Raw genomic sequence first — 23,193 nt, 5'->3', positions numbered from 1 at the left:
AGTAATAAATGCCAGACCAGCTGTACAGACATTCAGCTCACAAAACCACAGCTTAAGCAATACCAACTGACTCCAGAGAGAGTAAGGTTCCTAACAGATGAGAACCTGCTCTCACAACACTCCTCGTTGGTGGAACAAACAACTTCTAAGCCCAAAAATGTAAAGGGAAAAAGCTTACTTTTGGCTGTTGCAGATCGCTTTTTCCTCTCCCTTCTCTCTGCAAAGCTGACACGGTGATTCAGAAGGAGATGCTGGAAACCAAAGAAGAGAGGTGTCTGATGTTACCAGGTTAGAGAGGATTCAGACTCTTAAATCAGCTCACCAGCAAATCAGATCTTCAGCATCAGCATTAGGTGCAGCTGGAAGGCTGACACATGTGAAGCACACAGGGCTAACATTTGCACACTGAAACTAATGTCCTGTTTAGGCTGCAGGTGTGCCCATCCCCCACTGAGGCCATAAGGGGATCATGAAACACCCCTCCGCATTCATCTCTCTGAGCTCTATTCGCCATTGCCATCAACAACTTCTTCTCCAAGCCTGTACACGTATCTGGGATTGCATCTATTCAAGTGCAACACATTGTGCTTGGCCTAATTAAACCTCATTAGATTCTCACGTGCCCACTTTTTGAGTGAGTCCATGTCCCTTTGGATGGTGTCCCTCCCTTATATTGTATCAACTGCACCACTCAGCTTGATGTGATCAGCAAACTTGCCAAGGGCACAATCAGTCCTACTGTCTGTGTCAATAAAGATGTTGAAGAGCACCACTCCTGAGACAGACCCCCTGGGTAAGACTATTTGTGGCTGTTCCCCGCTTGGACATAGAGCTGTTGACAACAACCCTCCATCTACAACTTCCAACCAATTCTTGATCAATATGATACACTGAGAGATTCAGCCAATGGCTTTTTCACAGTTTAACTGGGATTCCTTTAGAAAGGAGACTCTGGTGTTGTCAAATCCACACCTGTAAGTCCATATTTGGATTCCCAAAGCATTCATGAGGTTGTGCCCAGTGACATTAAAGTTCTGCTTAAAAATAAACAACATGTAAAGGCACAGAGCATATCCCACGAATCACATTTATTCCCTTCATCTTTCCATACTCATGGGGATAACTCCACACCCCAAACCCTGCTGGTCAACCACTGCCATCCACCATGGTACCAACCATCCTCCATCCACTTGTGCCCACCATTAAAGAGGTCTGGAAGGGATCAGCAAGGTGCTCTAGGCATTTACCTCGTATGTGGGACCACACTGTTTTCCACTCTAGGACAGAAGACATCTTAGACATCCTGAAGTCAGGACTGCCAGGTATCCATCAGCACCCTCTGTCTCTGAGCTGTGCCATTCCCTGCTGGGCAAAAGCCATCTGGACCACAGCATCTTTTCAGCTTTGATGTCCGCATCTCCAAGCAATCAAAGCAGCGGGTGCCCCCATCCAAGGCTACATGTGACTAAAATGACCTGACTTCTCCATTTGTCTGGATTTAGACTTCTTATAAACAAGTTGCACAGAACCTATTTCTGACTTGGCCTGCTTTTATACCCAGAGGACCTTTTCTTAACTGATGATGCTCAAGATGATATATGGGTTTCCAAGAGCTGAAGTCAAATAGCATCGCTAGGTTATTTTTTTTGTTATTATTCATGAAGTTCATTTCAAAGCTCAATTCAAAGGGCATCCGTAAGCAGCCGGTGAAGAGCTGGAAAGCTTATTGCAATAAGTGAATCATTTTTCAGTAGAAAATGAAAAACTTACCATGTCAACAAGATGAATGCACATGGTATAGAGCATTGAAAGACAAAATGGGATTAAGGGACTGGAAATGCAAAGAAATCTTAAGATAGGGCAAAGCATATGAGCAGAAAGAACCTCAAATGGGGTTACATAGAGAACTGTTCTTATGAAGTTCCTCAGGTGAACCACCTTGCAGACAATATATTCTCCATTCTTGTGGCCATCCAAGCTGATGTTCTCTACAGGGCTTCCAGTTTAACATTATCTTCTGAGCATGAGTTTTATACCTGAGTCATAATATGGACTCACATAACATTTACAAGGAGATTTATGTTCTTTTCCTGGAAATATAGCTTGCCAATATTAGTGTCTTCTTTATAGCTTCACTGTACTGATGGCTTGGCCAGATATTGCCATCAGCCCAGGTCTTTTCCTCCTCCCATGCCTCGTTTTATACTTGTGTTTTGAGAAGGTTGGTCCTTGTTCATGTAGATAACTGCTGAATAAATCTTTACCCTACTTCTGCTTTTCAGCCCCCTTATCTAACACCAAAGAAGGCAGTGATGTCTCTCTAATACACAGACTGCTCTTGAGTAATTCAACAAATAGTACTGATTTAAGGAGATGCAAAGGACTATCTCTAACACAAGAACATCTCTTTTCACTCAGTGAAGACCTGTCTGTTATTTAAACAGCAGAACTCAGAATCCACTTGCTGTACAGCTATCTTTTATATTGGCATATGGAAAACATCACACGTTTCCTATTAAGATGCACAGGCAAACTTTTCAAGACAGATGTAGGAACAAATAAAACAAGGAGTTATCCCCAGGTCTAAGTCCATGTACCAGCAGCCCCAGCCCCATAACAAGGCGTGTTGCGCTCCAGGATAGAGAAAAGGGTAGGGATGTGGCAGATGGGTCTAACAAAAGAAACAGTAACGATCTAAGGAGGAACAGTAATATACTAAAGGCAAGAAAGTCAAACAAAATAAGAGTACCCAAAGTGCAAGTCCTTACAGTAGCAGGTTGCAGAGGAAGCAGCGAACCAAGTGGAGCACATGGAAAGCGGTGCGGTCCAGTCTGGGTCTCTACCTTCCTTCCTCTGAGCGCCAAATCATTAGCTAAATCTACCGGGGGTGCTGTAGAATCAATCCACAAGTAGAGAACTGAAGTGAGGGACCATATTGGGAATATAGAGCAGAGAACTTCAGCTATGCTTTCACCTGCAGCTCTGTGAAACAAAAGCTGCTACCAACCTGAGTGTACTGCAGTGACCCTGAAGCTGACCTTGAGCCTCCAATGGTCTCTTCTCAACCCACGTTATCCTATGATCCTCTGTCATCTCAGCCCCTCACCTCTCACTAACTGAATTGTGCACTTAACACGAGTAGCATAGCAGACTTTGATTCAAGCTCCCCAACCACATTACAAACCCAGAGCACTGTCAGGCATGGTTTGCAGGCTCAGAAGAAGAAACAAAAAGCACATTAGGAGCAAGCACTGAGCTGATGCACTGAATTCTGCAGAGCAGAGTGATTTAATAGGCGTGTGGGCATTGGATGTCAGAAAGACCCATCATCGAATCTGACTGCTGAATACATGGGCTGAAGTGTTTTAGTTTAGCCAGTGATCTGCAGCAAACACTTCTCTGCAAAGATTATTTTGCTCATAAATGCAGTAGCATGAGAGGCATCTTTAGAAGCCGAGATACCTTGAGGGCTGAAATCCTTTTGAGGATGTCAGCATAGGAAGGAGGCACAGGTCCTTTTTGCAGACCAGGTGCTGCTCACTTAACCATTAAAGGGAAAAAAAAAAAAAAAAAAAAGAAAAGAAAAAGAAAAAAAAAGAATCCTAAATTTAAAATCTGAGAGGAAAACATTTGCTCCTCCAGCTGCCCCTGCTCTCTCCACAGGGCTCACCACCTGTGCTTAGGTCTGGGCTCACATCATACTCAAAAGGGATCTAAGATCATCCCAGGCTCTGATAACTTCTTCAATATTTAGGGAATTACAAGTGACAAAACTCACTCTTCTCTGTGTCAAAATTCACATACGCATCTTTCATTTTTAATCCAACAATATTACAAATGCTACTCAGCTCTGGAGCTACCTACATTTTGGCATCCAGACAGAGGTTTCAACACACTGACCAGGCTGACATATCATCAACAGAGACCCAGCAGTCAGTGTAGCAACTGGTTTATGCCAATTTGGATATCCCAAGATGTCCCTTGGCCTCCCTCTACACTCCAGCAGCCCACGGGTCTTCCACTGATGCTGCACCTGTGGAAGCTGTGGTTCAAATCTTGGTCTGCTTCGCTGCTATTTTGCATGAAAGGGCTTCACCTGGCCATAAAGCAGAGAGCAGGGATGATTTAATGCTCAGCTGCAAGCAGGAGGCAAACTAGAGGTCATTCCTGGCTCAGATGAGTCGTCAGACTTTGTGGCCTCCTGCCCTCGAGGGCCCTTCTGCTGCCTGGGATAATTGGCATTTATGAGCTGTTCTTTAGAGCCACATGTGGAGAAAATCGTTTTCAAATCCCAAGGCTGGAATTCACTTTTGTAATGAGACCAAAAGATGCATAAAAACAAATAAGGATTAAAATAGTCACAAATCAAACACCAGCTGGCTGCTAATCACACCTCCTCTTTGTTCACCTGGTGCGTTTAGCGAAGTCAAACAATGTTCTTATTGATGGGAGCCCCAGCTGCATTCATTCTCTTCGCAGAATATCCCCAGAGCTGAGCTGACAGGATACACAGTGCTCTGTATTCCTGCCTCATGGGAACAGGGTGTTTTGTAGGCTTGAACAGAGCAAGAAGCTCGGCTATGCTTTTCTCTTGTGCTCACTGCCAAGGGGACCCTCTAAGCTATCTCTCAACTTCCAACTCTTTGGCCCTATAAGAAAAGTTTCCTTGCTTGCAACAGGGAAGGCTCAGGTCTGATGTTAGGAGAAATTTCTCCTTAGAAGGAGTGATGATGCACTGGAGCAGACTGCCTAGGGAGGTGGTGGGGTCACCATCCCTGGAGGTATCCAAGATAGACATGGCACTGAGGGACGTGCTTAGTGGGCATGGTGGGGATGGGTTGGGGTTGGACTAAATGATCTTTGAGGTCTTTTCCAACCTTAATGATTCCTATGCCTTTGCTAAATTCAAAAAGCTTTTAAGACTGCATCCATCTCTGGAGCACACAGCATAGAATCACAGAATCACAGAATTATCAAGGTTGGAAAAGACCTAGAAGATCATCCAGTCCATTACCAATACTTCCCAGTTAAATCATATTCTTCAACACAACGTCCAAACATTTCTTGAACTCTCCCATGGTCGGTGACTCCACCACCTCCCTGGGCAGTGCATTCCAATGCCTGACTACCCTTTCCAAGAAGTAATATCTCCTAATGTCCAGCATAATTCCCTTTCAATGTCTGAGCTCCTAGGTTGCAGGCAAGGCAGATTTTCAAGCTTTTCTTCACAGCCCTGGGGCAAGAAATAGCAAACTGCCACTCCTGGTACAGATGCAGTCACTGAGAGATGTCAGTGCTGCCTTTGGCTTGAAGCGTGGGCTGAGTGCCTCTGATCCCAACCACCTTCAAGTTACAGCACAACTGACATTCAGGTGATCTTCACATTCTAAAGGGAAATGAAACAAAACTCGGTTCATTACAACAACCTACCAACAAAAAGTTTGATGCTGTAAATCTTGGTGTGCAGACTCTACCAACATAAAAACAATCTATCCAGGCGAAGGCGTTCTTCCCCACCCCACAATCATTATTCGCATGTTAAATCAGAGCTGACAAAGCAATCTTTTCAGCTGAGCTGTTCACGTTCTCCTTTTATTCTTTTATCATGATGAAATAATGCCCCCTATTTAACCACTTCCAAACGCTCGTACTGATGCATTATGGACGTGGCAATGCAGGTATCCAAGAGGATGACACGTTGGACTTTTTTCATAGCAGTGAACAGACAAGATGTTAATGAGTTGGAGAGGTATTAAAAATGCTTTTGCAAAAGGAAATGTTTTTAACTGTAAAAACCATCGCAGCAGCTATTGATTGCGTTTCCCCCACAACAAGGCAGGAGAAGGCTGATTTATGACAGCAACCCACCCCAACTATCTAACCAGATTTAATATAGTTGCCACTCTGTGACACAATGATGTATACCTTTGTGGCAATCTAGAAAATAATTTGCAAGGAATAACAGTTTTTTCTTCAGCAATCACCCATAAAGCTGTCAGGGGAGGGTCTCCAGGCTGGTGATAGGACAGTGATGGAGCGAGGAGGGACTGAGGGGAGAGGGGAGGATCCCGAATTTATGGATATGAGGATTTTCATGAGGCTCTGTTGTTACCGGTTTTATATTAACCATAAACTAAAGGTAACACAGTCTCCATACACGGTGTTCACCCACCCTGACTTTTCATTGTCTGACAAAAATTCAAATGGGCCTCGCTGTATAAGTTGACGACGCAGTCATCAGTTGTCTGGAGTCAGTATTTCCTGACAGCTCTGGAAGCAGCTTTCCCAAGGGAGCCTGGAGGCCAAGGTTACAGAGGGAAGAGGAAGGCAGAATCTCAGTTCACCTACACTTATTTTTTGCTTCTTCACTTGAAACATTCAGGTTTTGGCTAAAACTGAGCAAAATAACAAATACCGAAGTCACTGAGAAAACAATCTCTTGAAATACTGTGCAAGTCTAGGTGAAATTGCTTTTATTTCATTTTTGTTTGGAGCAAAGCCTTGAATAAAACACAGTGTTTCATGAGGTTGGGTCTTATGGGAAAGGCTGCTCAAAGTGTCTGCTGGGAGTGTCTGCTGAAGAGGACCTTGGTATGGGACCAGGGCAGAAAGGACTGGGGTAAGCCAATGGTGTGATTTAACTGCCTCACAAGGAAGAACACCCAAGTTTTGTGCTTCAACCATGACTATGTTATAGATGGGTAGTAAAAACAGCAGCACCCATCCCTTCCACCTTTCCCATGCTGCCTTCACTGAGACTCTTTGATATCCCAGTTACAAGAGAGTTGGTTATTTTGTGCTTTGTTTCCTCATTTCTTTGCACACTGCTGAACCACTCACCATTAGGGTACATTGGCTTCTCAACCAAATCTCAAAGCATATCTGGTCCACAGGAGCACTAATACATCCTAAATGAACCTCAAGGTGGAAAGCAAAGAGGTCGTGACCATAGTTGCCTGCTTCAGGCAGAGTGTTGACACCTATTTCCCTAAGGAAAAAATCCTTTTAGCGGCCCAGAAGCATCTATGGATGTCTTATTTACCAGAATAACAAAAACAACAACAGAAACTTAAGTTAACCACTGAACAGAGCCCTGGCTGGAAACAAGCCAGGCATATTTTCTTTAGTTGACTAATTCTTGTTTATTTTCTGAAAGCTGCTGCTATAAAATGCACAATCCAATTACAATTTCCATGTTGAAAGAATGGCTTCTAATTATATTGTTTCCCATCATTGCTACAATCATTGCAAGAAAGAATGGATTAACGCTGTATGATTTTGTTCCCCGTACAAGAATCAGAGAGAGGCATTCTCAAGTGATTTATAAAAGACACGTTAAATAAACAAACATTGTTTTTGCAACAGAAATAGACTGCACCATAAACAGGGCAAATTGAAAAATACAGATTTGCTGCTATGTTCCAATGCATCAGAAATGAGGATAATGCAGTAACAATGCACACTGAGTATAAACTGTATGATATGAAATCAGGAGGGAAGCTCGAGTGGCTTCTGAAATGTGAGTCTGGGCTTTGGGAGAGCTGACTTGGGATGCGGCCTGTCAGAAACTTTAAGCATGACTTTGATTAAGTCTTGGCCAAGAGGAAGAGGAGTGAAGCTCCAGAGAGAGCCAGTCTAGCTGTCTCCAGGTAAGTGTGACCATACATGGTTTGAGCCTCATCTCTTTCTGCTGCTCTCTAGAGAGTCAGCAGAGGGTGACTATTTCATAGCTTAGTTTATTATGCACTGGTTGGGTTTCTGCTTCTGTTTTTGTTGTTGTGAATGAAAAATATACATATAAAATCTCTCATACGTGACAATTCATTTCTCTCCTCCCTAACATCCCTACCTGTGCTCCTCCTCATCAGCCCTCCAGCCTTGGGCAACAGAATAAAAGCAACAACACCAACAAATAGAGCAGGTAAGCTCTTGAAGAAAGAGCCTAAGACATTTCTTGTCCACATCAGAATGAAGATTAGTATTTCTCTAAGGCAGGTCCCATCTGACTGCCAAAGACACATAGTTCAGACAACTCTACTCGTACCAAAACAACAAGGGCAGCATTGTTGGCATGCTGAGAGCACAGGGAGGAAAACCAGTTGGGCTTTCTATCACCTCCCCCCAACTCAGATAAAGGGATACGATCATAAATCAATACAACATCCGGAAAGAATAAAGTGGTGCTGTTCTTTGGGAGGGATCTCAAGGATCATGAGTCCCCAATCCCCAGCACAGGTAGAGCCACAAACCTCCATATCTAATACTAAGCCAGGCTGTCCCATCCAACCTGGCCTTGAACACCTTCAGGGATGGGACATCACAACCTCTCTGGGCAGCTGTTCCAGCACCTCACCACTCTCATAGTAAAGAACTTCCCCCTGACATCCAACCTACACCTTCCCTCTCTCAACTTAAAACCCCTTGTCCTGCTGTGATTCTTGTTTTCATCTTCTATTTCTCCAGCACAGTTTCAGTCCACGAGTTAAGAAAGGGAACTCAGAACTGTTTTGATGTCAGAACCTGCCACCTAGAGAGTGAAACGAATGCAGACAGGTTGGTGGGTTGCTGTGGGTCTTCTGCTTTTTGTTTTGTTGTTCTGTTTTTCAAGCAGCCATCTCATAGCATTACAGATGCTCTAGAAACTATAAATTCACTGTGCTGTCTTTTACGGCAACAGAACAGATTTTAAGAGACCCTTAATTATGTATCTGCACGGCACAGACATCATTACAGGCTATCGCGTCTACTCTCAGCACAAATACTGCCTCATGTGGATTAGTGATTATGGGACAGGAAAGCATTTTTACCCTCCAGTTCCCTGAATGTGTGGTTTGTGTAAACAGGCTGATTCATGTATTTCTTTCTGAGATCACATCACTACTGCAGAAAGCAGTTGGTTCTTAATCATCAGTTTGAGACACTATGAGAGGCAGTGGACTAAAGGGAGGCTGAAAAGAGATGGAGGTCTTTCTCTTCTCCCATTTGGTGGGATAGGAGGTAATGGCTTTAAGTTGTGCCAAGGACAAAGCAGTAATGCATTGGCACAGGCTGCCCAAAGGGGTGGTGGAGTCGCCATCTCTGCAGCTGTTTGAGAATCATGGAGATGTGGCACTGAGGGACATGGGTTAGTAGGGGATGGGTTGGGGTTGGACTTGGTGATCTAAGAGGACTTAATGATTCTAAAATCCTCCCCATCACCATACAGCCGTGATACCATACAGCCACCAGCCCCGCAGGGACCAGTGTCAGGGTCACTCACTGCCTCAGGCTGAAGGACATTTTTTAGCTACTTTCAGACCATCTAATTAGTGGCCTTCTACCAGAGTGCAACCTCTGACCCACTCGTTACTGGTGAGGCCCATTAGTGAGTGCTCCCTCCTCACCTTAAGGCTTTAAATCTGCCATTTGATCCACAAAGAATCAAGTTAAGTTTCAGCTTCAGTTCAACTAAGATCACCTACACCATCTCAACGCAGCATCCATCCAATTCTAATTAGCACCGCGTCAGTGCCAGAGAAAGCAGGAATCCAAGAGGATAAAACACATACATACAGAGAGATAAAGAAGCAGGGAAAACAGACATGTCTCTCTTGCACACAGAACCTATTTACTGAGCTGTAAAGTAGCCAGAGGTTAAGGCTCAACACCAGCTTAACCTTTTACTTTAAAGAATGAAACCAGAACAATCTCCCAGTTCAGATTACTTGAGATATTTATTCACAAGCACACGTGGCATGAAACAGAAGTGAATCTGTTCTTCAAAGAGACGCTGTCATTATCAATGACAAACATCATCAGGCTTTTACAAGTGCATATTTTTAGGCAGCGAGAGAAAACTGAAAAGATGAAGCCTTTCTATCATAGATTTCTTCTCCATCTTCAGAAGATCCTCTGCTCCACGCTGGCACTGACTGCTTCCCCAGGCTTGTACAGAACCAGGCAGTTGCTAAGGTGCAGAACTGAGTGTCTGCTGTGACCATTAGAATCAGGGTCACACTTTTAAACCCTTCCTCAAATACCAACATATGAATAACGTCTCTTCAGGGTAAAACAGTCACTGGAGTTTAACGGCTAAAATTGCTGGTGCCTCTAAAATAGCTTCCGTTTGAGCAATCCTTAAGCAGGAAATTTATTACACTTATTATTCAGTTGTCCTGGAAGGTCATTTACTGTAACACTGGGGCAGTGATGAAAGCAAGGTGCTGGAACAACTGCCCAGAGAGGCTGTGGATGCTCCATCCCTGGAGGTGTTCAAGGCCAGGTTGGATGGGGCCCTGGGCAGCCTGGTCTGGTATTGGATATGGAGGTTGGTGGCCCTGCCTGCAACAGGAGCTTCATGATCCTGGAGGTCCCTTTTCCAACCCAAGCCATTCTGTGATTCTACAGTCTATGAAACTCAGGTGGTTCATCAAGAAGCATCACCACCCATCCCTAAAGCTGTTGTGGAGAAGCCCCCACTGTTACAATGAGTCAACTTTGATGCAGGATCACAAGAAGACAGGCTGCAACATCCCAACATTCACTGGTGAAAAACTGCACCCTTGTATGGATTGAGACATTTTAGTACTGATATTTCTTGAACTAAAGGGCAGTGATTTGTCTTTTTTGCTTCAAACTAAATCAGACGCTACTTGAAAACAAGAGAAGATCTAGTATTCAATTCCTACCTGCTTTCATAGCTTTTATCAAATGATTTACTGTTCAGTGTTGCTCCCAGCTGTTTAGTGACTTGATTTCAGGTCCACTTTAGCAAATCACGCCCCATGTTTAACAGCATCAAACTTCTGCATCCTGTGGACCCCATCATCTGACCAAAATCCTGACCACATGTGAAGTGTGCTAATACACATCCAGAACAGCAGATATATCATCTGTCTTTTTACACGTTTCCTTGGGGTTTAGCTCTCAGAACTGTAAATGTCAGCTTTGAGATATACGGTCACTGCTTGCATTAGGGAACAAAATTGCACAGGCGCTTGAGTTAGAAAGCTCACAGCTTTAAACAAATAACGAGACAAGCTTTTGTAACAGCACCTTTATGGAACACAAGGTTAGCTTTAGACAAGTGCCAGGTTACAGGGATTTTCAGTCCTCTATATAAAAGAAAGCAATCTTGGGTTTAGCCCATCCTGATAAAGCTTACAACACTAATTTATAGGCACTGTGTTTGGGCTATTTCCAAAGTAAAAAAGGGCTTTCCATTAGAGTGCTTGGAGTGGTTAACAAGTAAGATAACTTAGTACATTCTTTGTCAGAGATCACTCAATCTTGTCCATTGTGTCCCAGCATTACTGGGATTTCAGGACACAAAAACAATGCAATCCTAGCTTAGGTTAAAGAGGAAAGCAAAGTAACGTAAGCCAAAGAAGAAACCATTTTCATAGTTACAATTGTGAATATACAGATTTGCATGGGAAATTAGACTCATTTTTCTGAATAAAAATTCCACCTCTCCATACAACAGAGTTATGTGTCATTAGAGGACTACACTGTGCATCGGCTCAGCCTTGAAAAGGAAGTCTGGACTGGAGTCATACCCTGCTACATGGATCAACAAGCAACCCCTTCAGATCCAGCAGCTTTGGTTTAATGGACGGAAACTTTGGCCTATTGTTCAAACATACTCGTCAGCAACAAACAAAGTAAGATCTTTAAAAATAAAGCAAACTATCTTATGTGCATAAAAAGTCAGTGCCTTGACCTTTGAAAGCATCTCTATAAGCGACTTTACCTTAAAATGGGCAGTGCTTAAGTTACAAAAGATTCAAGGCTGATTAGTTTCTTTATGGTGGCTGAAGAAACGGTTCTGCTTCAGGAATTGAAGAAGTTGAATCAGGTTTAGGTAGCAGATTTATTAATTTGCTGTGATTTACAGTGCAGTGATCACGTCTGAAACGAGGAGACATCGAAACAGGTTTAGCCAAAAGGTTTATGGCTTCCAAGTCAAATTCCATGACCAGTGTCAGTCATTTGGGCAACTGAAGATTAGCAAACAGAAGATAAGCAGAGGTCAGGTGCTGCACTGATGGTTTGGAGACGGTATTCCAAAGTATCTTCTCTTACAGCAATTTCCTTTTCTCAAACTCCTGCAAATAGTAAACAGACATTCCAGATGGAAAAAAAAGGCTTTTATGACTATTATATTTTAAATTGCTTTGTATTTATCTTAAATCTAATTTTAGGAATTAAAACCTGGAATTAAAAACTAAATTGTAATATACTCAATATGTGCAAATGTTCTCTCACCTCACATTAACTCACTGGCTATGAAAAGCAATTGAGCTAGATTGCAATGATACCAAGGAACCACTTGCTCCCAGAAACAGCATAAAATGGCTTGAAAAACACTAATTCTCTGTAAGAGCATACAGAAGTTTTTCAGTTGTTTGCATTCAGCTCTAATTCTGAATTAGTACTTAGCAGACATTTCTATATGCCACATTGACTGCACTTTCAAAGCGTGTTTGATTAATTTAAATTAATTTGGGTTCTTTGCTTCCTCTGATAGAACAAAACACAATTCAAGAAGTAGTTGTACTCCACAGCAAAGCGTAATCATTTCTGTATTTTGCTGTTCACCTTCTTATAAAGGCAATAGTACATATAACTACCTCTGCACATCATCTAAGTCATACCTACATTAACCAAGCTTCGAGCAACAGAGTACTTAGGTATTATATGCACTGCCAGCTCTTATTCCCTCAAAAGTAGACTCTTGCTTAGTGTGAGTGCATATATACCAACTTCCAATGACAAACCTTGTAGATGGTGCTGCCTAGCTGAGCAGGGGACATGCTGACAACGACACCAGCGCTCTGAAGAGCAGCAATCTTCTCTTTAGCCCCACCCTTTCCACCCGCAATGATTGCTCCGGCATGACCCATCCGTCTGCCTGGAGGAGCAGTCAGACCAGCAATGAATGACACCACTGGCTTGGCATTTGGACCCTGTCAATAAAGAAAAGACACTGAGTTACATGGTGAAGAGTGAATGGAAAGAATTCGAGGTGACAGAATAATACATCTTTGCCTGGCTAGTTCAGAATAGAATTAAAAACCTAGAGCTAATGCTGCTCTTCAGTTAAACTGAACTGGGAGCTTTAATCAGGTTAATTTCTCTTACATCAAGGTATGATAGCATGTATCTTTTGCTCTTTTCATAGTAGAGGTTAGAAATGGAACTAAGCTTTCTTGTCATGGTAGAACATGTCCAGAGAAGGGCAACAAAACTTGTGAGGAGTCTGGAGCACAAGTCTTACAAAGAACAGCTTAGGGAGCTGGGTTTGTTTAGCCTGGAGAAGAGGAGGCTCAGGGGAGACCTCATTGCACTCTACAACTTCCTGAATGGAGGTTGTGATGAGGAGGGGCTGGGCCTCTTCTCCCAGACAAGAAACAGGACCCGAGGAAATGGCCGTAAGTTCTATCAGATGAGGTTAAGACTGGACAGAAGAAGGAACTTTTTCTCTCAGAGAGTGGTCAGGCACTGGAATGGCTGCCCAGAGAGGTGGTGGAGTTGCCATCCCTGGCAGTGTTCAAGAGGTGTCTGCATAGGGAGCTAGGAGATATGGTTAAGTGGTTTGTTGTAGCTATGGTAAAGGGAGGACAGTTGGTCTAGATGATCTTGTAGGTCCTTTCCAACCTTGTGATTCTATGATTCTATGAACAGGGCTAACCAGCAACACATTTGGAAGTAAGCTCTTCAAAACTTACAGAATTATTTTCCTTCAAGAAAGCTGCTGCATCTTCTTCAGCATTTCCTCCAATTTCCCCAATCAATATGATCCCCTCAGTATGAGGATCCTTCAGGAAGACATCAAGACAGTCAATAAAATTCGTTCCATTGAAGGGATCACCTCCAATCCCTGGAAAATGTAAAATTGCATTAAAAAAATAACTCAAGGTAATGACACTGCATTTACATTAACAGCTTCAAAGTAAATTTCAACATGAAGGTTTTTCCTAAGACTCTTAAGACAGACAGCTCTCAGAGTGCTAAAGAATCTGCTCTAAACCTCTCCACTGTTCTACAGAGCTTGATATCCGAAGTTAAACATATGTTGATAATTACCTTCCAAACCATAAGCCAAACACTACAATACAGAGACTCCACACAAGATACAGCAGAGTTAAGACTCCAGCAACAGGATTTTATCTTAAGAAAAATATAAATGAGCCAACTTGCTCAGAATACCCAACTAAATGCCTAAGGATGCTCTACCCATTTACATCAATACTAAACTTCTCAGAACAATCTGTTTCAAAACTGACACTATGCCTGTTGGCAGCTCTCTGCTCAAAGATATTTTCCAGGCTTTTATTAATCTAATGTGGTGATAGTAACAGAAAAGGGTTCTATCCTTCACAACAGACAGAGATCTTGTTTCTTAGCATAATGATAAGTCACTCAACAATTTCTAGGCTTGCAGAAAGAAATTGTTTTGAATGTGTTCCTGCGAAGAAAAAGCCAGTGAGTCTAACAGGCTGCTTCTGAGGAAACATACCAACACAGAAGGACTGCCCCAATCCAACTTGTGTTGTCTGATGAACAGCTTCATAGGTCAGGGTTCCAGATCTTGACACGATACCTTTGGAAACAAAGGGAAGTAAACTTGACACTGAGTGCATGACTACAAGTAGCTGTTCTTAAATTCATCAAAATCACCTTACTCAGCTGCACACAAGATGTCAGGTTTTCCAGTTATCATTGCCAAAACATGAAAACTGTATAAGATTACATTTGTACTATTTCTTGGTTGGCATTTTTGACACTTAATTGTAAAGAGATTAAAGCTGCCCAGCAAAGCAGTTACGTTGGCTGAGATGGCATTCTTCACACTACCACTTTACCAGGAAAGAAAGCTGGAAACAAATTAGAATACATACCTTGTCCTGTATAAAAGTAGCTAACACCTTGAACTCAAAACAGGGTTGCAACTCAGGTTCTCCCAGAACCCAAAGAAGCCACATAGAAAGGGTAGATAAAAGCAAGACAAGGGGAAATGGTTTTAAGTTGAAGGAGGGAAGAATTAGGTTGGATGTCAGGGGGAATTTCTTTACTGTGAGAGTGGTGAGGTGCTGGAACAGCTGCCCAGACAGGCTGTGGATACCCCATCCCTGGAGGTGGTCAGGGATGGGCTCTGGGCAGCCTGGTCTCGTATTAAATATGGAGGTTGGAGGCCCTGCCTGCGGGCGGGGGAGGTGGGGGGGGAGGGTGGAGGGGGTTGGAGCTTTATGATCCTTAGGTCCCTTCCAAGCCATTCTATGACATAAAAGAGTTACCATTACTAAGATACTTGTTACTGCACCTGAGTTGTTCTGCAATATATATTTAACATTTATATTAAAGTACTACAAGAGACCACAACCCCAGCCAGACCTAACTACATTTTCTATAGCCAAAGTTATATGCTGAATCATAGGCTGGGTAGTTTTATAGTAGTTTTATCTACTCTTTATACCATAGAAGAGTGCAAATGTGTACCAGCAAATAAGTGGGTGTTTTTTTCTTACTCCAGCCCACAAAGAACTTTATATTTACTATGTTTCAGATTGCATGAAAGAAACTACAGCCCAAAAACTGTGACTATTTTTATAGCTCACATCCCAAGATTATCAAATGATTCTTGGATGCCTCAGAGCAAGAGAAGGCTGGGGAGCACTCCACCAAAGGTGAGTGTTAAACGAAGTTGGGAAGATGACAAAGTTCACATCTTTATTCCCTGGCTTGTGCTTCCAGCAGTAGTAGGACACCAGGATTTAAAACATCCTTCTGCACTCCATGTGCAAAAGATTCATTCAGATTCCGTGGTTCTTTGACTCCAGCAGACACTCAAGATCTTAACAGAACTTTGATTCAGAAGAAAGCCTGAATGACAATATCAAATGTCACTGTCACAGTCACAGAGTAATGGCTTAATGTTAGCTAGAAGGGAAATAACCACAGTGGTCTGATTTTTCAATTTCAGGTTTGCCACAAGTGTTAATGCTTCCTCCATTCCAGCATTCACCAGGTAAAGCTTATTCCAAAGTCAGAAGTGGTCAAGCAGAAGTTCTTCATGTTATATAAACTGAGTACAGTTTGTTCAGTATGCTGAGCAGCTTTCCTCACAGCAAACACACTTCTTATCAGAAAAATTACAAACATTGAGGGTGCTGTGTTCAAGTTAAATGAGCTACCCCACTGAGAGATAATGGCAGTGTGTGCTGCTCGCAACGTTTCTGAAGCTCTATTTATTAAAGTAGCAACATATGTTTTGGAGCACTTTCTAAATAATGCTATGCAAGAGTTACAATCTATTCTTATTTCTATCGTTTAGGACAAGGAAGGAATGGAAATCAGCACACAACACTTGCATGCTACAGGGTTTTTAACTAATATGTGGTTATGAACAATTCGCTGCCTCTCTGATCTCAGCTCCCCTGTCTGAGAAGTGGGTGTGCTTGTCGATTCCACTCACCATGGTACAACTGCTTGAATTTTCAGGTTAGAAAGTTCTTTGTAATCCCTTCTCTTTGGAAGTGTGCTCAGATAACAGCATTAAGGAAACAAACTCTATCACATTAAGATTTTGGCATTCAGGATTTATGAGTAAGCTTACTTATGAACTGAAGTACAGACAAAGTACAGAATACAGCATATTAAGTGTCTTCTGGGTCAGATGACATTAGCCTTGCGGATAAGAATACAAGAGTACCAAACTTTACTTTTAGACGATGCATAAATATTCAAGAACTCACCAATTCTTCCTTTTTTGTGAATGTGACCAGGCATGATACCAATTTTACACTCTCCAGGCTGAAGAAAGAATGGGAGAAGACAAATCAAACATTCAAACTATCACTAAGAATGCTTCAGCCTTGGAGCAAATTGAGAATTCACTTACGTTAATGACACCAGGGCAGTTTGGGCCCACAAGTCGAGTCTTACTCTGGCGAACCAGTCTGTGTTTAACCCGAACCATGTCCTGCTGGGGAATCCCTTCAGTAATGCAAACAACCAGGGGCATTTCCGCATCGATTGCTTCATTGATTGCAGCAGCAGCAAATGGAGGAGGTACATATATAACCGTGGCAGAAGCACCAGTCTGTTCTTTGGCCTACAAGGACAATAATAAAAAAGGTATTGAGCATTTAACAGGCCCAAAGAGAGCATCTGATTACAAGTCACTTAAAATATGTCCACTGCAGGCAAAAATGAAGGAAATAGATAACATACCAATTTACCATAACCATGCAAGTGTTAAATTCACTGGAGATGGACATACAAAGTGCAACCAGGGGACTGAAACCTAAGCACTATCTGAAAAGGACTCCCTCCCAAACACTGTTAGGTAATACTTGGCCACAGTTTCATCGTACAAACCAGAATCAATCAGAAAATAGATGCAGGAGTAAAATGTAAGCCTACTGCAAAGAAAAGTTATTTGCCTTGCTAACTGTGAAGACCACAGCAGAAGGCAAGCTTATGCTTGACCACACAGAAAGCCTCTCTTATGAGGTTTCTATTTCATTGCTTGCAGAGACATTCAAGGTTCTAATTTGTCTCTTCGCTATGAGGAACGGAAGCATTCAGCAGCATCAGTTCTTGGATTGAATTGTCTGCTCCTTCAGTCACTGCCACAAATTACCTCCTTCACAGAATTAAACACAGGCAGACCCAGATGTGTTTTTCCACCTTTCCCTGGAGAAATTCCTCCAACTAGATTGGTGCCATACTCCAATGCCTGTTGGCTGTGAAAGGTGCCCTATGAGAGAAAAGGAACAAAGTTAAAATACATATAATAACAAATAAAATGTGAGGGAAAAAAGCTCTGATGACATCTATAATTCTGAAGACAATTTAATGCACTTAAATTTACAATGAGAAGAGGTGACTTCACTCCAAATAAACAATCATCTATTTTGAAGAGTGCATCAACTTGTTTTAAATCAATTTAGAATATGCTACGGGTTGTTTTTTCTTTTAAACTGAGGCACACTAAAGAACAGTTTGTTCTGTGTCGCCAATACACCTGTAGACATAGCTGCCATGTTTTATTTTCCACATCAGTTATGGAAGATGATAAATACAACAATAAAACCAAAGAAATGACCATTCTCATCCATGGCCAGATGACAGGTTTAGCAAAAAGCAGCCTTATCCTCTTGCAAATGTGTAAAAGAGTGGATGTCAGATTGAAATTAAAACATTCTTTTTCCACAGGCATCGATGGTCAAAGGCAGTTGTGAAAGATGCACCTTCAAAGCTGTAAGGTTTACAAAAGTCACGCTTTTAAAGCCTGCAAAGGGAGCAAGTCTCCATTTACAAAGAAGCCCTTTCAGCTGTACAGAGCTTAAGGCTTAAGAGCAAACCCAACTATAAAAACAAAACAAAATAAACGAGGAATCAGAACACAGTTGACTCAAAATCAAAGTTTTAGGTTTGCTCAGTGAAAATAAAATCTATAGTTTATTGATATTAAGAGAAAAGCTATTTGGACAGAAGAGTAGAAAACTACACAGCCAAAGGGATCTTCTCAACCACAGAGTTTTGCTTCCTGTCAGCAAAGAGCAAACTATAATCTCTCTTATGCGTTATTATATATTATGGCCAAATAACTTCCTGCACCAGAAGGGTGATAGAAAAAATATTGTGCATACTTACCTGCTTGCCTGTAAAACCCTGACAGATAACCTTTGTGTTTTTGTTAATATACAGATTTTTTCTTGATGCTGTGTAAGAGCAGTGCCGTACTCCATTCTGGTGCACTACAAAAAGGCAGAAAAGAGAAAGCAAACCATTAATCCACTGCCTTGTTATGCTCTGCATTTTAAAATGTCCTATCAAATAAGTACACACACATTTTTCATAGAATCACAGAATGGCCTGGGTTGAAAAGGACCACAATGATCATCCAGTTCCAACCCCCTGCTATGTGCAGGGTCACCAACCAGAAGACCAGGCTGCCCAGAGCCACATCCAGCCTGGCCTTGAATGCCTGCAGGGATGGGGCACCCACAGCCTCCTTGGGCGACCTGTTCCAGTGTGACACCACCCTCTGGGTGAAAAACTTCCTCCTAAGATCTAATCTAAACCTCCCCTGTCTCAGTTTAAAACCATTCCTCTTGTCCTATCACTATCCACCCCATAAACATCTGTTCACCCTCCTATTTAAATGTTCCCTTCAAGGACTAGGCAGCTACAATGAGGTCTCCCCAGAGCCTTCTCTTCTCCAAGCTAAACAAGCCCAGTTCCCTCAACCTTTCCTCATAGGAGAGGTGCTCCAGCCCTCTGACCATCTTAATGTCCCTCCTCTGGACCCACTCCAAGATCTCCAAGTCCTTTCTATACTATGGGCCCCAGGCCTGGATGCAGTACTGCAGATGGGGCCTCACAAGAGCTGAGTAGATGGGGACAATCACCTCCCTGTCCCTGCTGGCCACCCCTTTTTTTTAAGATGAATTGATCCAACTAAAGTCCCGGGTTTCCAAGCAAGCAAAAGCTATTACACAGAAAGACTATTCTTCAATATAAACCGCTGACACAAGAATGAAGTGACTGTTAGCAGGACCTTCTTTCTCCATCCCATAAAAGCACTTCCACAGTCAAAGCTCAGCTGTCCATCCCGTATCTATTTTCAGATATTTACAGCCTTTCACAAACATGTTTCCAAAACCTTATGTTGACCAGTTCTCAGTTCTCAAATACACGGATATATTTTTCAAGGATAAGAAGCTTTCAAGTCTTTTCTTTTTCATACTTTGACAGCTTGGAAAAGATTTATTCTTCTGCACAGATAACTGAAAAACTGCTTGAATTCCAAAACTTTTTATGGATTTACTCTTGAAAATACCTCATAAATGACAGAGTAATCTTGGTTTAGGGAAAATACAACTGGTTTAAAATAGTCTGGCTATTGGTGTGAGCAGTTTGCTGACTTGATCTGGATAGTGATAGGACAAGGGGAATGGTTTTAAACTGAGACAGGGGAGGTTTAGGTTGGATATTAGGAGGAAGTTTTTCACCCAGAGGGTGGTGACGCACTGGAACAGGTTGCCCAAGGAGGCTGTGGATGCCCCATCCCTGCAGGAATTCAAGGCCAGGCTGGATGTGGCTCTGGGCAGCCTGGGCTGCTGGTTGGTGACCCTGCACAAAGCAGGGGGTTGGAACTGGATGATCATTGCAGTCCTTTTCAACCCAGGCCGTTCCATGATTCTATGTCTTCTGGCAGAGGTAGCTCAGCACATACACATGTCTACAGAGCAATATGTTTTGAAGGAAATGAAGAAATAAAATCACTTTGTGCTTTCTGGGCTGGATTAGGATGAGAGATTTATATTATTCTTTGTAGCTGGCACAATACAGCTCACTGTTTCCATCCATGACCTCATCTGAAGCCTGGCCACCAGCACAGTAAGAGCAGCAAAGGTACAGCTGGAGCTGAAGTTTTGCTGTACGTGGCACAGGCTGCAAGTCCTGAGTGCAAACAGCAGGAGATTTAACAGACATGAGATGAGAAGGAAACAGGTGGAAATGGAAATGGCACGCCCAAGTTCACAGCAGGTAAGAGTCAGAAATAGAACCCAAGTCTCAATTTCCAGCTAGGACCTTTCATTCACCAGCTCATCTTGTTTTACAGCTTCCAACTGCTGTTCAAGGAATTGCTTCTGATAGAACAAATTAGGTTTCCTCAGTGTAATCCATGTGCCTTCAGGAAGACAGGACAAGAAATTATTTGCTCTTCTGCTTGCAGAGCTTCAGCAACAAGCCACTAAAAGCCAACCTCACTGCTGACACTCCTGGGAGCTTAGAGATGAAGAAAGATATTCCTTTTCCTTTCTATTTCCTATGCAAGAAAAGAAGAAAGCCTTAGAAAATATATGGGCTGCCGTAGAGATGGGAAGAACGGACTTCAAGGCAAAGGCAGGGAAGGGTGTCAAATCCAAAGATCACCATTGGAAATACTACAAGTTTTTTCCATCTCCTTCCTCTGCCTACAATCACTGGCTGGAAGAGGACAGAACAGCAGCAGTTCTGGATAGCTTTTACAACAGAGTATACATGGTGGGGAGGACCAACAAGTGGAATAAAGACCAAAGTGCTGCAGTGAAATTTCCAAGCTCACTGACTGGAAGTTTGAGGTTTGATGTAATTTTTCTCATCCCAGCCCTTCCTTTAGGTTTAGACCATTAGAATTCAGCCCTGGAGGTATCGACTGCACTGGTACAAGATGATCCTTATTGACCAAAGAGATCTCATGTGATCGAGGGATTGCTCAGGATACCTTATTCCTCGTCTGAAAGAGGATTATGTGGTCAGGACAGGATTTCTAGCTACTGCTCCTCAGCTTCTCTTCCCTTCACTCTTCCCTTGCCAAATTCCTGTTAGTTATGGAAAACCCCATCTATGAACACAGCATAGAGGTTTAAGAAATAAATTAATCAGTCTATAAAAGGATAGATGCGATGACTATGCGACACCCACCACATTACACAGAAGTAGGACTAATGGGAAAGCGACATTTAGAAGAATTTGGTTCCCAAACCAAAAAACCCCACTCACTGCAATGAACAATACTGGCTGCAATGGGCCATGGAGTCACAAAGAGAGAAGTTTCCTCCCAAATTTAAGAGCACGTGGAAAATAGGCACCGTTCTTCCAAGCCAACAAACTTTTTCCCCATATATACTTCACTATGAATGCATGAAGGGCTGGGAACCCTCCTGCTCTCAGTGCTGCTCACACCCCAAATTTAAGGTTCCAGCAGACTTTTAACATTATCTAAGAGCACTGAACCAGATAAATGTTTCAATGAAAGAGTATTAGACTTCTCATAAGCTTCTTTTAAAGAGTTTATAAACTGTTGCAAACACCTCTTGAACCACTCAGCCCACCGCTCACCTTACAGCCCAAAAAAGCACCTTAAATGCTCTTCCCTCAATCTGTTTTACTGCTGTCTGCAAAGGGAATGAAGTGGGGTTTTAAAGACATAAAAAGCTGTAAAAAATTAGCTTTGCTGGAGTACAAATTAACCAACACCAGAGATGCTACATGCCCATCCACCAACAGGACCAATCCTATTGGTTTCACAGGAGCGAGTTCAAAGAGCTCAACACTGACACCGTGCTGAGGCTGCACAGCTTTCCACTGGTGCTTATGGGGGACATAGGGCAGGGTGAAATCATGTAACTGAAAGGCTTTAAGAGGCCTCCGCAGCCCAAAGCACTGCTCAAAGTGAGTGTATGCAACTCATACAAATACTAAACGGTTTGGGTTGGGAGGGACCTTAAAGTTCATCTAGTTCCAACCTCCTCACCATGGGCAGCATTGCCCCCCATCAGCTCAGATGTTCTTGTGCTGGGGGCCCCAGGCCTGTACACAACACTCCAGATGTGGTCTCACAATGGCAGAACAGAGGGGGCAATCACCTCCCTCACCCCACTGCCTCTCTTCTTTTAATGCAGCCCAGATTACAGTTCCGATCAACATCAGCTTCCTTAGGCCTATAGGAAGTCTAATTATTTCTGGATATGTCACTGAGAGAACAGCCTCCCCAACTTCCCATAGAGCACCGCAACAACATCCCCTCGCTTTTAAAACCACTGTGGTGGAACTCGAGGAGCATTCGGACTTCAGTCAGACACAAGGTTTGAGTTTTGGGTGACAGAACCACAAGTTGGGCTCCAGGATCCGTGTCAGCCCCTCCTAAAAGGGATAATGTATCACTAAGACTCCAGCTCTCCTTGCTGACCGAAAAGAGCCCGACTTGGCTCTTCTCCACCACAAAAGAAGCTGCCCCAGAGCCGAGCTCCTCCGTCCTGAGGTAGCTCAGCTCCCCGGGCCGTGTGTTCTCCTCACCGCCCCTCAGAGCGCAGCCCCACGGCCCAGCCCCGCTCTCCCCTTCCCAGGTGACCTTGCCCCGATGCAGGCCCGGCCCCGACAACGCGAGGAGGAGGAGGAGGCGACCGGGCTCCCCCTCATCGCAGGCCCCGCGGCCTACCCCGGAGCGGCGGCGATAGGAGCGGGGGGAGCCGGTTGCCAAGCAGCGGGGAAGGCCCCGGAACAGCGTCGAAGGGCGAAGGCCGGTACTCACGGCGGAGGAAGCGGCCCAGAAGGCGGCCGGCCGCGGCGCTGCAGTGAGACATCGTCCCCTCGCCAATGACACCGGCACGGCGGCACTGCCTGAGCACTGCCCACCCCGGCACGGAACCGGGC

General features: G+C 43.3%; 1 protein-coding gene across 3 annotated transcripts; it reads right to left on the bottom strand.

Annotated features, from left to right (window-relative positions):
• Positions 1-11,020: 11,020 nt before the first annotated feature.
• On the bottom strand, positions 11,021-23,189 carry SUCLG1 (succinate-CoA ligase GDP/ADP-forming subunit alpha). 3 transcript variants are annotated; one of them, XM_015862805.3, is made up of 9 exons: positions 22,979-23,189; positions 18,643-18,746; positions 17,627-17,743; positions 16,883-17,095; positions 16,737-16,794; positions 14,501-14,584; positions 13,710-13,861; positions 12,759-12,947; positions 11,021-12,086 (listed from the first exon to the last, which is right to left on the bottom strand). In XM_015862805.3, the coding sequence occupies exons 1-9, from the start codon at positions 23,121-23,123 to the stop codon at positions 12,060-12,062; spliced, it is 1,089 nt and encodes a 362-aa protein (XP_015718291.2). In that variant the 5' UTR covers positions 23,124-23,189; the 3' UTR covers positions 11,021-12,059. The 3 variants fall into 3 exon arrangements, with proteins under 3 accessions (XP_015718291.2, XP_015718292.1, XP_085401998.1); XM_015862806.3 differs by having other exon boundaries at positions 23,072-23,189; XM_085545872.1 differs by having other exon boundaries at positions 22,892-23,025.
• Between the last annotated feature and the right edge of the window lie 4 nt (positions 23,190-23,193).

The sequence above is a fragment of the Coturnix japonica genome, chromosome 4, assembly GCF_054131305.1.
Source record: "Coturnix japonica strain WE chromosome 4, WE-NBRP24, whole genome shotgun sequence".
Classification (NCBI taxonomy): Eukaryota; Metazoa; Chordata; class Aves; order Galliformes; family Phasianidae; genus Coturnix; species Coturnix japonica.
The sequence above is the reverse complement of the archived record's forward strand: the minus strand, read 5'-3'. Positions and strand labels throughout refer to the sequence as shown.

Coding starts and splice junctions, on each gene's coding strand:
- SUCLG1 (XM_015862805.3), bottom strand. CDS start 23,123: ATGTCTCACTGCAGCGCCGCGGCCGGCCGCCTTCTGGGCCGCTTCCTC. Junction 18,747..22,978: donor CCTATCGCCGCCGCTCCGGG/GTAGGCCGCGGG, acceptor GCCTTTTTGTAG/TGCACCAGAATGGAGTACGG. Junction 16,795..16,882: donor ACTGCCCTGGTGTCATTAAC/GTAAGTGAATTC, acceptor TTCTTTCTTCAG/CCTGGAGAGTGTAAAATTGG.